The 16,039-nt window shown below is 38.0% G+C and overlaps 1 protein-coding gene across 1 annotated transcript in view; it reads right to left on the reverse strand.

The window, feature by feature from the left end:
- EXOC4 (exocyst complex component 4) overlaps positions 1-16,039 on the reverse strand; it is an 826,096-nt gene that overhangs the window by 589,033 nt on the left and 221,024 nt on the right. Inside the window, exon 8 of the mRNA XM_059074406.2 lies at positions 4,533-4,678. Coding sequence (XP_058930389.1) covers positions 4,533-4,678 — 146 coding nt within the window. The remainder of the gene's footprint in view (positions 1-4,532; positions 4,679-16,039) is intronic.

The following is a 16,039-nucleotide window of genomic DNA, read 5'->3' on the forward strand; positions in this document are numbered from 1 at the left end:
AGGTTCGTGTCCCGGTCCGGGAAGATCCCACATGCCGCAGAGCGGCTGGGCCCGTGAGCCATGGCCGCTGAGCGTGCGCGTCCGGAGCCTATGCGCCGCAACGGGAGAGGCCACAACAGTGAGAGGCCCGCGCACCGCAAAAAAAAAAGAAATTCCATTTCAAACCTGAGATTTTCAAAGTCAGGATAACAGGCTGACAGGAGAAATCCTTCTAAGAATTACAGCCACTAAGGGGTAAACAGCAACACAGTGAAAGAGCAACAGTGATAACGGGATAGGTTTCCGGCCACAAGGAAGGAGCACCGACGTTTTCTTAATTATGCCTTCTTTATCGGTTCTTTGACAAGGAAGATGAATACCAAGATGAATGTCAGTCTGAGGGAAACAGCTGAGTTACTTGATCCTTTCTCTGCACCCTGCCAAGAACTAACAGGGCACAAACAGCCAGAAGAAAGGCAAAGTGTGCAGTACTTCAAAAGTGTCACCTGCCAGTCAAGTGCTGACGAGAAGCCACTGACCTCCAAACAGCACGCTGACAGCTATTGATCAGAAAGAGCAAGAGAAAAAATAAACTCTTGAGCAAAGAACAGAGGGGCACACTATATACAATAAGAGAGAACTTAAACACACTTAATTAACCTTGGCTAGGGACAATTAAAGAGAGTAATAAGGTTCTTCACAGATGTGACAGAAACAGATGACAGCTTGCTAAAATCTGAATCCTTTATGACCTGATGCATTTTCACTACTCAGGAATCCTTTCTGCATTTGCAACAAGTCACAGATGGATATAATTTTACAGCAAAAGAGGCATGAGGGATTAGCCAGTCTCACCTCCCCACTTTACAGCCAAAGGCACCAAGGCCACTGAGACAAGAGAACTGCCCTGACTCACATGGCTCACTAATGATGGAACCAAGACTAGAAATGGGCAAATTTCTAGGAGTGGCCTAATTCTGTGCAGGTGATGAGTTTTTATTACTATGGAATAATAGCAAATGTGTAACGATTACTTACATTCACTTATTCATTTCCAGTAACTTATGTTTTCCAACACCGCAATTTCAGGACTGGCTAAATGTCTGAAAATGTTTATGCGGTCTGAGGTGGCAAGTTAGGGGTGAGGGCTGACAGCATGAAGTCTAAACACCCCGAAACCTGCTTTCTGCAATAGGCGTAGACTGAGAACGGTCAGTTGAGCTTGAAAAGGGTAGAGGGAGGGAGGGAGAGAGGGGAGAGGGGAAAGAAAAGGCCTAACAGTAGGCCTTAGGCAGTATCTGAGGCAGTCTTACTTGCCTCCACCGAACCCCTTTCCTCCCACTGTCTATCTTGTTCGCTGGCACAGGCCCGATTCTATCTGGGCATCTGCGACCTTGTTCCCTCTCACTAGGCAGGGTGCTCAGGAGAAGGGGCTCCCTCTCCAGCTGCAGACCTATCACTGGAGATGAACTCTGACTGGTTTATGACTACCACCATGGCCTACTCCCCCTTGCCGGTGACTGGTTTAGGAATGGACCTCAGACCCAGGTCCTATTAGTTTTCTTGAGAAAAACTTGCAGAGGGGCTTTGTGACTGGCAAAAAAAAATATTAACAGATGGATAATGAATCATTAATAAAAGCGGATTTGTAATGATCTGGCCGTTCTGGAACACGGTATGGCAGAGTCTTACACAGTTAAACATAGTCCTACCGTATGGTTAGTAATCATGCTCCTGGGTATTCATCCAAATGAGTCGAATACTGACACTGACACAAAAACCTGCACGTGAATGTTTATCGCTGCTTTACCCATAACTGCCAGAAGCTGGAAGCAATCAAGATGCCTTTCAATAGCCGAATGGAAAAACAACTGTGGTACATCCACACAACTAGTATTACGTAGCGATACAAAGGATGCCACCAAAAGCCCCAGAAAGACATGGATGAACCTTAAAGGCAAACTGCTAAGTGAAAGAAGCCAGTGTGAAAAAGCTACATACTGTATGATTCTAACTTTAAGACATTCTGGAAAGGGCAAACTACAGAGATAGTAAAAAAAAAAAAGATGAGTCATTTCAAGGGGGTAAGGAAAAGGAGGAGGAATGAGTAAGTGGAAACCCGGATGTTTAGGGCAGTGAAACTATTCTGTAAGATACTACAATGGTGGATATATATGACATTGTGCATTTCTCCAAACCCACAGAACTATACAAAGAGTGATCCCTAACGAAAACAACGGACTTCAACTAATAATGGTGTATCAATATTGGTTCATCAGTTGTAACTAATATGCCACACTAATAATAAGAGGAGAAACTATGGTGTTAATAAGGGGAGAAACTATGGTGTAAAGGGACATAAGGGAAATCTCTGTACTGTCAGCTTAATTTTTCTGTAAACCTAAAATGGATAAAAATAAAGCCTACTAATTTAAAAAAAAAATGGGGGGGGATTTGCAGGATGAATCACACACTATTTCCTGGGCACCACCATTTTTACTGGAGTGGGACTGAATGCAGAGAAATGGAAAGGGGTGAGTCCTTGATGATACTGTACCAGTGAATTAAAGAATCCTCTATATTTATTCTTATGTGTGAGATAATAACTTTCTTATAGGTTAATCTATTCATTTGGGGTTCCATGCTACTTGCAGACTAAAGTCTTTTAACTGATACTGCATCCAACTTCTGAATAAAACTGTTTAAAAAAAAAAAAGAGTGAGAACGAATTCAATAAACAGAATGGATTTCATTCCAGTGTGGGCACAGTAAATCTCCTCTCCTCTAGACCACAAGATAAATGAACTGTTTAAACTTTCCTTAATGATTAGGAACTCTATGAATCCTTGACAGAAAACAAATCTCAAAAGTGCATCAACAGAAGATACAGGACTTTCAACTATTTAAAAAGAAGGAATTCAGAATACTGGGATGATACTTCTGTAGTCGCTTTACATGCTTAGATTTACAGATTCAACTTCTTAAATATCTATTAATTCCTTAGAAGAACTTAGGTCTGCCAAGATTTAGATCCTATTTCTACCACTTGCTAGCAGTGTGAATTTGCATAATTTCCTTAACCTCTTGTGCCTTGATTTTAAAAAAAAATTTTTTTAACAAATTTTATTTTGGAATCATTAAGTTTATAGAAAAGATGCAAAATAGTAGAGAGAGTTCCTGTATACCTTTCACCCAAATCTCTCCCTAATGTTAATGTCTTACATAAACGTGGTACATTTTGTTGCATCTAAGTAATTAACATTGGTATGACACAAAACTACAGACTTTATTTGGATTTCACAAAATTTTCCACTAATATCCTTTTTCTGTTCCAGGATATCACATTGCATTTAGATCAGCGTAATTCTGATAAATAGATTGGGGTTTCCAATGAGCTTTTTCTGTGCCATGTATGTGATCCAATAAACCCCTCTGACGAGTGCTGACAAGAGAAAGTCATTGACCATGAGAGTAAACAATACCCAAATACCACATAGGTAGTGTTTGGTAGCCTTTGATTCCCAAGGCACTGTTAACTCAGTAGAAGAGTTGGCTTTGCTCCCAGAAGGGTAGTGTGAAGTTTCCTGAGAGGCTTAAGAGCTGATCCTGATTGAGAGTCCCTTCCTAACCTCCACTAATACCACGTGCTCATCTCATATATTTTACTACATGGAACTATCACTAATTATTTACTTGTCTGTCTTCTTTTCTGAATTATATGTTTCTGTGCATGCGCCTCAATTATTTTTAACGTGTAACAGAGGATGAAAAATAGAACCCAAACCCATTAGATTGTTAGAATGAATAAATCCATGAGACAATCCATGAAAATGGCTTTATGCCTTGGCTAGCACTTAGTAAGGACTCAGTAAGCATTAAACACTAGCCTGCTGCCCAAATTTGGCATAATCTGAATCAAACTATGTTTGATTGAGATTCTTCTGAGAAACTCATTTACCACAGTGCCTGGTACATAGTAAGCACTCAAGCAATGGTAGCTGTTAAAATTATTATTATTAATGTTAACAATAATATTACCTGTTACCAAATGACATATACTTAGGATATGTGGCCAGATGAGCGTAGCTAATTGTAATTTGAAAAAAAAAAAGAATTTCCACATTGCTCTTTTACTAAATCAAGTAAAACCCAATACTACTTAGCTAGAGAGATTTGCGCAACTTTACTAACAAAGGTTGTTTCTTGGCACTTGGGGCTTTCCAAAGGCTGAAATATTCCATTTCCTTTCATTTCAAATAAAATTTCCCAGAAACAAGGGGAGAATTTCATTTCTCTTCATTTTATATGACTCCCCAGAAACAAATTCCAGAATTTTTTTATTAAAAGTTCTAGATAGTCCAGTAACCATATTCCAAAAGTCACCTCCCTTACGGAAAACGGAAGTACACAAAGTTGAACATGTAGTCACTTTCTATCAATTATTTCAAATCAACTTTAAATGGGTGAAGTAATGGCTGTCAATAAAGTAGAAAAAAGTTCTACTGGGTTCTAACACATCTTGACACCTATCTTACCAGCTGGGAGATACTTACTTGAAAAGAGAATTTTTGGGCCTTTGAGGTTTCTTCTTGGCAAAAAAGGCTGCACACTCGCGCCCAGTGCTGGCATAACTTAGTTGAGCTGAGGGTTCAGAGGCTGCACGAGTATTTTTCATATCCAAGTACTCAGTCAACAGCATCTGTACAAGCAGACAAACAGCTTAACACACACATTTATGATGTGCTATTAAGAAAAAGCAATTTTAGAACCATGGAAACATAATTCTAAAAGCTCCTCGACATTCAGAAGGATATTAACCTAGCTATTCATATTTCTAGCTGTAGACCTAAGGGAAGATTCATTACAGCCAGAAAGTCAGCCATTTGCCACCTACTCCTAAAACTGCGAACGGTTACAGTATATAGCGAGCATTTGTACATGGGGGTAAAGGGAACATTTTTATTGAGGGTCTACTATGTGTCAGGCACTGGGCTGGGTGAGTTAATCAATATACTCCTTTAGTCATAGTTTAATCCTCATTATTCCAAATGGCAACGGCAGCAGCAGCGATAACATAACATCTACTGAGGGCTTACTATATTGCAGGCAAGGGGCCAATCCATTTAGATATTTTACCTCCTTGAAAGCACAAAACTTTATCAGGAGAATCAGTTCTCGGGTTATAGACAAGGAACTGGACCAGCACCCTAACAACCAGCCAACCAGGTTAGCGTAGCCCACAGCAGACTAAGTGGTCCTGAGCCGCAAATAATTTCTAGGGCCCACTACTCATCTTCAGAGTTTCAAAGCAACAAAAGCAACAGCTTTTTTGATCACTACTGCCAGCAGGTCCTGCTTATAAAAATCAATCCACTTTAGAGCCTCAGGGGTTTGGGGGCCTGGGCTAGAATCGGTTGTACTATTTCTAAGACAAGTGTAAAAAGTTCCCAGTGTTGTGAAAGAAAAGAGCAGATATGGAACACAAATCACCATGGTTCCTAAGATTGTCTAACCCGGATTCCTAAGATTGTCAACTCAACTCATTTCTTTCTTTTTTATTTATTTTTATTTTTATTTCTAACATCTTTACTGGAGTATAACTGTTTTACAATGGTGTGTTAGTTTCTCCTTTACAACAAAGCGAATCAGTTATACATACACATATGTTCCCATATCTCTCCCCTCTTGCGTCAACCTCCCCCCCACCCTCCCTATCCCACCCCTCTAGGTGGACACAAAGCACAGAGGTGATCTCCCTGTGCTACGCGGCAGCTTCCCACTAGCTATCTGTTTTACATTTGGTAGTGTGTATATGTCCCTGCCCCCTCTCACTTCGTCACAGCTTACCCTTCCCCCTCCCCATATCCTCAAGTCCATGCTCTAGTAGGTCTGTGTTTTATTCCCGTCCTACCACTAATCTCTTCATGACATTTTTTTTTTCTTAGGTTCCATATATATGTGTTAGCATACGGTATTTGTTTTTCTCCTTCTGACTTACTTCACTCTGTATGACAGACTCCAGGTCTATCCACCTCATTACAGATAACTCAGTTTCATTTCTTTTTATGGCTGAGTAATATTCCATTGTATATATGTGCCACATCTTCTTCATCCATTCATCTGTTGATGGACACTTAGGTTGCTTCCATGTCCTGGCTATCGTCAATAGATCAACTCATTTCTGTAATCACTTGCCACATTTAAAATTTTAAGATAACCAAGTGGTATACAGTACATGTAGACAAACAACTCTACCCATGACTGAAGTGAAAGCTTTTCAGAATCAGGGTCCCATATAACTATTATCCTTGCATATATGTATATAATCATTCATTCATTCAATAGAGATGTGAGGGTCATATCAAGCATTATCATCTAAACATTTATGAAGCACCCCTGTGAATATATTGCTCCAAGTAAGTTTTAAAGCCAATTATGTCTATATTATAAGCACATACACATTACTGAGTACTTATCAAATATCAGACATTTTAAAAACATGATCTTACTCAATCCTCAAATCTATGAAGTAAGTATTACTAATTGCAATTTAGAGATGAAGAAACTGAGAATTAGTGGTATTAAGAAACGAGCCTATATGCATGTGTGGAGGCAGGAGCTAATGGCAAAATCCCTGTACTCTCCCCCTCAATTTTGCTTTGAACTTTAAAATGCTCTTTAAAAAAACTCCAAAGACGGAGGAAGGAGGGGAGGGAGGGAAAAGGGGAGGGAGGAGAGAGGGACTAGCCTAAGGCCTTATAATTACACAATAACAGGCCAGGATTTCAGCTCAGGTTTAGTTGACTCCACAGTCTCTTCTCTTCCCCATGACACTCCATTCTCACTAAGAGCATAAAAACTATCAATGAGAATGACTATGGGTGGCAGTAAATGGACTTTATTTCATTTTCTGTACCATGAAGAGTTCGCTGGGAAAGCATAAAACATGTTAAGAGATTGGTCAATGTGTTTTTATTTATTTACGAGGCCACTGGAGTATTACTCAGCAAGCTGATGAAGTAATATAATGACAAGTACTATCTCTGTTACTGTATCACCGAAACTGCACAACAGTCAGGGAGAATACTGAATTGGGTCTCTACTTTAGTAACAATTCCAGTGATGGACTCAATTATCTTGTAGTTTTGGCACTGATGCTAATAAGGTTTGCAGGAATCTGTGATCAAAAGAAGGCTAGTAAATCAGAAAAGAATTTCAACTTGCTGATATCTTTCAAATTTCAACACAGAAAGATGTCTACAAATGCCCTGGTTTCACTCAAACGGTGGTTATTACACCAATATGACAGAATTATGTTTCTACCAGAGCTTGAAGACACACTACACCAAGTAATTCTGTCGAGGTAATTATTGTCCTAAAATTCAATGACTGTCCTTTTACAATAAAATATCGACTAACCAGGACCTAACTAAAAAGCATTCTTAAATCCAGGTATTTTACGATCACTGTTCCTTTTTCTCCACATCAATGAAGTCCCCTTAATTATTAGCTCTCAGGATTCTTAGTCTATTTCTATTCACCAGCTTCTCCCTTTCTATCTACACAAATGTACGATTTCTACCCTCTCCACAAAAATCTTGCTTTGGTCCTCAAGATCTATAATCTTATTTCCTTTTTATCTTTAGGTTCTAAACTTTAAAAAGCAGCCTCCACATGTATTATTTCTCTTACCATGATGTGGTTTTTATCCCTCAATCCTCTCCCAAGCTCCAGTCCCAATCTGTGAGTGCATGCCTGACCTATTCACCTATTTCACTGATAAAATCAACCCAAAATTCTGAAACCTAAATCATCTCCCCATAAAATCAGTAATTCCTTCTGCCAACTTTGTTTTTTAGTATTTTCTTATTCTCACTGATCTCCAGGTTTAAAACTTCAGAACTGTCTTTAATACGTTTCCTTATTCTTTGTATCCACAAAGGAGTTAGTGTCCAAATTCATTAATCACTCTACCTCAACTCTATAAGTTTGCCCATTCTGGTCCGTTCTGACAGCCACTACCTTAGCTCACCTCAGGCAGTTTTCCTCCTTTAGTTTTCTGCCTCCCCGTCTCTTACTCAGCTGCTCCAAAAAAAGGGTACAAATGAATTTATCTACAAAATAGTTCCAGATGTAGAAAACAAACTTATGGTTACTAGGGGGTAAGTGGGGGGAGGATAAATTGGGAGACTGGGATTGGCATATACACACTACTATATATAAAATAGATAGCTAATAAGGATAGATATAATAGATCACTAATAAGGACCTACTGTATAAGGGAACTCTATACTGTGTAATGGGCTATACGGGAAAAGAATCTAAAAAACAGTGGATATCTTGATATGTATATGTATAACAGCTTCACTTCACTGTACACCTAAAAGTAACACAACAACATTGTAAATCAACTACACTCCAATAAAAATTAAAAACAAGAAACAAACAAAATAAAAAACACAGTTGATGCTACCATCACAAGGCTCCTCATCATCTACAACTATCTGACCTCAATACTCCAATCACATCTTATTCTCCCTAACATGAACCCAACACTCCAATCAAGATCACCTAGTTAACTTTCTCCTGAATATGCCGGGGCCCCCTCGTTTCTGGAAGGCCTACCCTAGATTACCCTCTCTCCTAACTCCTAACAGACCCTTCCAAAAAAACAGTTCCAGTGTTCCCTCTTCAACCACTCCTTTCCCAGGCCACTCTAAGTCAGCTGTCCCCTTTTCTGAGCTCAAGTATCCACTTTACACATCATTAAAAAAAATTATTCATCCCAAACTGCCTAAGAATATTAGTTATTATTTAATGAAAAGACACCTCACCATTGATAAATATGAGGATTTTTTCTATTCCTTAAAGCATTGTATTTCTTCATTTCCACCACAGAGCCATGCAACCTATCAGTGAATCAAAAAATATAGGGAACCACTGAATTTGAAAAAGCATGTGATAAGAAGCGTTGATGTATATATCATTATATGCAAATTAGAGACAGTCTCCAAAGTAGAAAGAGTCCAGAGTACAAAAATCTACCCTGTGAGTAAAGCAATTTTAACCACAGGCTTTGCGATGTTTGTTTCCTTCATTGTGTTTGCCTCTTTTTCCTAATAACATTCACCACCAGTTGAAAAATACTGCTTTAAAACGGGCAGAGTTTTATGTTGACGCTCAAATTGGTAAAAGTGCATTTTTTAATATCTCAAAGAACAAGCAAGCCCCTACTTCTAAGATGCCTGAAAATGTGTTTGAATTACGCTAAATCTTCTACTACAAAGTCTTGACACAAACACCAGATGTCTGGTATTAAAATATAGCCATATCATTTCTTGGTGATTCTACATCATTGTGGGTAACATACTGCATCTTCCAAATTGTACATAAATATCCTAAGCACTCACGGATGAGTTCAAATTTCCATTTTTATGAAAAGAAATAAGCTTTACAGTTTGTCTTTTGCCTGGGGGAAATCACCCAAGATTGGAATTCTGGGGCAAAGGGCATTACATATAATACCAAATACATTCTGCCCACAGAAAATCTGTAGAAGATAATCCCGTGTGTGTTCTTGCTGCCTCTAAATTCCTTCATATCTCATTCATTTCTTTCTCTTTTTAAGTACCAGGAATTGCTATTTCTTGTTGATCAAGAGTTCAAAAAAATGAAAAGTCATAGTTTATTTGTGTTTTAAGTTTAACTTAAAAGGTATTTGTAAAACTGAAGACAAGAAACATGAAAACACAGTTGAAAAGCACCTGAAAACTCTATATACACCAGTGATATCACGATTCACTGATTTTTTTAGTATCTAACATGTTAGATGGTTCTGTGGTAGAGGCAAAGAAATGTGATGCTTTAATAGAGCATAAAAATTGGAGTGGTCAGTCATCTCTTCTACTATAAGACTGATTAGCAGTTGTTAAGATGATAGTCAGTAATCCCATGATATATAAAGCAGAGCCAAGATTTTGAGATTTATAACATGCTCTAACATTGGTAATATCATTCTGAATGGACCCCTCATTTACCATTTAATCCTCTTTATTTAACATATTGCCTATGGCTGCTTGTGGTTATACACATAGAATTTTCTAAAAATAAATGTGGGATTTACAGACTTAGAATTAACACATCTCCTGTCTTCAGCCTCTGCATTTATCCAAGTAGCTACTCACTGAAACACTCAGATCCTTCTAGATACTTAATGTGGTAGATCCTTTTTAGTATCTTCCCAGCTTACAAAATCTTGGCCTCATCTAAGGACGGTTCCCCAACCACACAATGGACTTGGGTAGCCAGGCCCGGGATCCCACCCTCTAGGTCAGAGCCTACTTCACCAGGGAAACAGCCAACCCTCACTTAGCCAATCAGATTCTCTTTCCCAGGAATGTGTTAGTGGGATATGGTCTGTGCTCATCAATGTAAGTGAGGAGATGTAAATACTTTGGGGCAACCACCTTTTACCATGTGGATGAAAAATCAAAGACAGCCAATCCGCAGAGAGAAAATAATGAACCAGATGACCAGAGAGAAAGAGGAGACCCACAGGAGACAGATTCAAAGGTTGCAACCTTAAGTTATTCATAGTGCAAAGGTCTCAAATCCAGTCGCTGATAAGGTCTTAGACTCTCTACCCTTGGGTTCTACAATATAGCCTTATAGTCTTTAGTATGTTTTCCTTATTTTTTCCTTATGATAACTTGAATGAGTTTTTGTTTCTTCACTAAGCTATCTATGGATAAACAATTATATACTAATATGCATCCAGTGACATTTATATCACAAATACTATTTTTGTAAAACACTGGTATCTGATAAAAATGGGAGTAGTGGTTTGCACAGATTTCAATCTCTGCAACTAGGAAACCAATTCTCCTGACTATTACCTTCAAATGTTTGATGATTTACAGCAAAGCCATACTGTGTATGTGTCCCCCTACCTGCACCCACCCCCCACTGTGAATCTGAGAACTAGATTGCTTCATGATGGGAGCAATTCTAAGGTGAAAAAAAAATCCCCTTGAGCTCCCAATATGAAGTAAGGCTCAACTTTCTTGTGCAATATCTTGACTGTGCCTACAATAAATATTGTAATTTTTAATAATTTGCTCTTTTAAAATACAGATGCCCAGGGCTTCCCTGGTGGCACAGTGGTTGAGAGTCCGCCTGCCGATGCTGGGGACACGGGTTCATGCCTTGGTCCGGGAAGATCCCACATGCCGTGGCTGGGCCCCTGAGCTATGGCCGCTGAGCCTGCGCATCCAGAGCCTGTGCTCGTCAATGGGAGAGGCCACAGCAGTGAGAGGCCCACGTACCACAAAAAAAAAAAAATACAGATGCCCAGGAGTTTTTGTTCCAGGAACAGCACAGTAGCTTCCTTGGACTATCTCTCATACTGATGATAATTAGAACAGCTGAAAAAACATATTAAAAAAATAAGAATTTGAAGGCCCTGGAGAGGAGCCAAATTAGGCAAAAACTGTTGGCTATGATCCCTAAGAGGAGAAAGGAAGCACACTAGTTCCTCTGGGTTCTTCCCAGAGAACCCCTTCCAGCACCCATGGAGCAGGGGAAAAAAACAAGCAGAAACTAGTCTCACTGGATGGAGGAGGCAAAGACTAGCCAAGGGAGACCAGGAGGCCCAGAATTTGAAAAGAGAAATCCAGAGGTGGAGGAGGTGCAAAATCAGGTTAATATGCCCCTCAAACTATCACCTTGATTCCAGAAAATATTAAAGAGTAACACTGAAACAAAGCAACAATATTTTCTAAAACTAGGACCACCATTTAAAATTACTACAAACTATCAGATTTCCCCCGTAAGGTTGCTAATGGATGAAATATTAGTGACAAAGAAAAAACAAAAGTTATCTTTTGAAAGTCTCATTTCCCCATTGTATAAGGACTAAAGTATTCTGCAGTAAGAAAGCCAAAAGAAAAATAAACAGTCATTCTGCAAATGGAATGGCTGCCTGCTTCATTATACTCATTATCAATGGCAATTGTATCATTAAAACTACTATGTATGGTCTTGTGAATAGTTCCTTAGTGTTCGAAGTAAAACAGACGAAAAAATTCCAAGACTATACAAGTATTTCCTGGTCCCCTGTCAAAGCCCTGACAAGCAGAGTCTCAAAGAGCTCACATTTACCTCCCCCCACACCTCCAACAGAAGAGCTTTTAACAAAGAAACCCCAGTTTTAGATAGCTTTCAGAATAAAGTTTTCATTTATTTTAAATTAAATGTATTTACGTAATACGTAAAATATGCAAGGTATTATCCTGGATATAAAAACAAGACTAAAAAAAAAAAATCCTTCCCTGATATTAAAACAAGTGAATTTTACTATATATAAATTAAAAATTTAAGTGAATTAAAAGCCAAATCAATCAATCCATCAATCCTTCCCTCAACGTGCTTATAGAGACAAACATGAATGACTACAGTACATGGGAGAAAGTGGGAAGCATCAGGTCAAAGAAACTGTTGTGAGCAATTTATAGAAGGACAAGATTGATCCCAAGTAGAACAATAAAAAAGTTACAAGATCGTAGGACATAAATAAAATCTTATAATGTGTAAAAGTCCAAAAAAAAAATGGCAGAAAGAACAGAATAAATAAACAGTGCTGGGGAAATTCCAGGTGTCTTCAGTGAACTGAAAATAGTTCAGGTAACATAAAAATGAAGTCTGAGAGGTAAGCCTGGAAAGGTGGTAAACGCACAAACTTCTCAGGGCCTCTAACACCAGGCTCAGGTATTGAAGTCAAGTACAGAATGAGGAGGGCAGTAAAAAGCTTTCAATAGGTAAATAAAATGTTGATAAACACACTCTAAGTAAATTAATCTGCTGGCATATACAATAATAGATTAGAAGGTAATGGGATTTGGGGGAAAATGAATGATTAAGGTAATAAGATAAAGGGAAGGGGACAAGAAAAAAAAAACTACCATGATAGTTGAAATTTTTTAAAGAAAGGATTTTAAACTAAAGTAGTGGTAATGAGATTTTGCAATTAGGGATACATTTGTGAGTTGATGCAGAGGAAAAAAATGAAAAAATTTAAGCAGGTATTCTACGAAGGAAAGAAGAGAAATTTTAAAATGCTAGAAGACTGCACATGTGAGGGACGAAACACTGTGGTTCAAGAACAATGATCAGGAATGCAGGAAAAATGAGCTTGATAGGGATAATAAATTTAGTTTGGAATATAATCCCTCGTGAAGCATATGAATATTCATGCCTAGCCTCAAATACATAATTGTGAAAGGGGAAATAATGTTGATGAGATTTCCATGATTTATACACTAATTAACTTCCATTAGGACTGTTAAGGGTTTTTCTACAAGTTCTCTGAAGGATACTGTGAAGGACATATATCTTCGAATATTTGTAATCTGATTTTATCCCATAATATTCTTAAAACAGCTTTGTTGAGGTACAATTTATATACCATAAAATTCACCTAATGTCATGTGCGGCTGAACAGCTTTTAAGTAAATGTATACAGTTGTGCAACCATCACTACAATCATTATAGAACACCCCTAAACGCTTCAGAAAGTTCCCTTATGATGGTACCTGCAGGTTTTTCACAGAGACTTTTATCAGACAGAGAAAGTTCCTTTCTAGTTCTAGTTTACTGAAGGTTTTTGCTTTTGTTTTGTTTTTTTAGTCATCAATGGGGTCAAGTGCTTTCCTGTGTCTATTGAGATAATTATGAAGGTTTTTCCTTTATTCTGTGAATGTGGTATGTGGTATATTACATTCATTGATTTTTTAAAATAAATCCCACTTGTGGTATGTAACACATGCCACATACATTCATACATGTGGTATGTATCCACATGTTGATGGATTCAATTTACTAGTATTTCATTTGAGATTTTTGCATCTATGTTCACGAAGGACATTGCTCTATAGTCTCCTCTGCTATCTCGAATTTTTATCAGGGTAATAATGGACTCATAGATGTGTTGAAAAGTGTTTCTCATCTCTGTTTTCTGAAGGAGTTTGCAAAGAATTGATATTATTGCTTTTTCAAATGTTTGATAAAACATTTGTGTACTTTTGTATGTGTAGGAAATTTTTTAATTATTTAATTGATAGGCATAATTTGAAGATAACATGGGTTCGGTTCCAGACCATTCCAATAAAGTGAATATCGTAATAAAGAGAGTCACATGAATTTTTTTGGTTTCACAGCACATGTAAAATCTATGTTTACACTATACATGTGCAACAGCATTATGTCTGAAAAAAATGTACATACCCTAATTTAAAAATAATGCTATTGAACATATAGCACTGATAGACTTGCTCAACACAGGGTTGCCACAAACCTCCAACTTTTAAAAAATGCAGTATCTGCAAAGCTCAACCAAGCAAACTGCAATTAAATGAGGTATGCCTGTATTTGTTACAGGACAATTTAGATTTTCTATTTCTTCTTGAACCAGTTTTGGTATTTTGTTTCTTTCTAGGAATTTGTCCACTTCATCTAGGTGGTCTAGCTGGCATAATTGTGGTCATTGGCATAAAGTTAGGCATTATAATCTTTTTAATATCTATATGGTCTACAGTGATGTCTCCTCTTTCATTCCTGATTTTGGCATTTTTTTGAGATTTCTCTCCTTTTAAATTTATAAGTCTAGCTAAAGATTTATCAATTTTTGATCTTCTCAAAGAACCAACTTTTAGTTTCATTACTTTTTTGTATTGTTCCTCTGACTTTTATTTGATTTTTCACTCTAATCTTTATCATTTTTTCCTTCTGCTTGCTTTGGGTTTGATTTTTTTTTTGCCCCCTCCTTTTTCTAGCTCTTAGGGTGGAAACTTTGATTGTTGATCTTAGGTCTTTCTTCTTACACCCATGGCATATTCAGAAGTTTGTTGTTTTACTTCCAAATATTTGAGAAGTGCCAAAATTTGTTGTTTATTTAATTCTGTTATGTATGGAGAACATACTTTGTGTGATTTCAATCCTTTTAAATGTATTGAGACTTAACTTCATAGTCTAGTATATGATCTATCATGGAGTATAATTGACGGACATGAAAGAATCTGTATTCTGATGGTGTTAAGTAGGGTGCACCGTCTATGTCACTTTAAGTCATGGTGCTTGATAGTGTAGCCCATGTTTTGTATGTTTTCTGTCCAGCTGTTCCATTAATTATCTTAAAGGAGTATTGAAATCTCCAACTATAAGTGTTGAATTTTCTACTTATTTCAATTCTCTGTTTTCCCTCCATGCATTTTGGATCCCACAGTATTTTCATGATTTTTTATTTATAGCTTACCCACAGAAAATAGAAGAGAAGACCATGCCAGGGGAAGACACAGAAGTGGTCTCAATGCCCAAAGGCACATCCCTAACTGCAGCTTCATTCTCTGCCCATTTCACTAAAATGTATTTTAAAGTTCATTCTACATATTTATGCCTCTTTCTCCCCTTTTCTCATCAAAGTTGACACAACCTCCATGGTTTTCTTACACCATTACAAAAATGGTAGCTGCTGTTACAGTTTTACTCTGTACTATGACTCACAAGTTTCATCAGAATATATTAATGACTCCTTTTTACCATTACACAGTCTTTCTCAGTCTCCTCAATCCAATGACCTCTATTTACTCTTTGACATTCTTTCTGCATTAGAAATACTCCATTTCCAACGTCTCTAATTCCAAATTCTCCTCTCTGACCACAGTGTTTTACCTCCTCCCCAAAAATACATACACCTCTTCCTTCTTAGTTTGTGCTAAAATTCTAGAAGGACTGGTCTATACATAGGAATCACTTGGAGAACTTTTTTTTTTTTTTTTTTTTTTTTTTTTGCTGCACGCGGGCCTCTCACTGCTGTGGCCTCTCCCGTTGCGCAGCACAGGCTCCGGACGCGCAGGCTCAGCGGCCACGGCTCATGGGCCCAGCTGCTCCGCAGCATGTGGGATCTTCCCGGACCGGGGCACGAACTGGTGTCCCATGCATCGGCAGATGGACTCTCATCCACTGCGCCACCAGGGAGGCCCGGAGAACTATTTTAAAATACAGATTC

The sequence above is a fragment of the Kogia breviceps genome, chromosome 9, assembly GCF_026419965.1.
Source record: "Kogia breviceps isolate mKogBre1 chromosome 9, mKogBre1 haplotype 1, whole genome shotgun sequence".
In the NCBI taxonomy this organism is placed as follows: Eukaryota; Metazoa; Chordata; class Mammalia; order Artiodactyla; family Physeteridae; genus Kogia; species Kogia breviceps.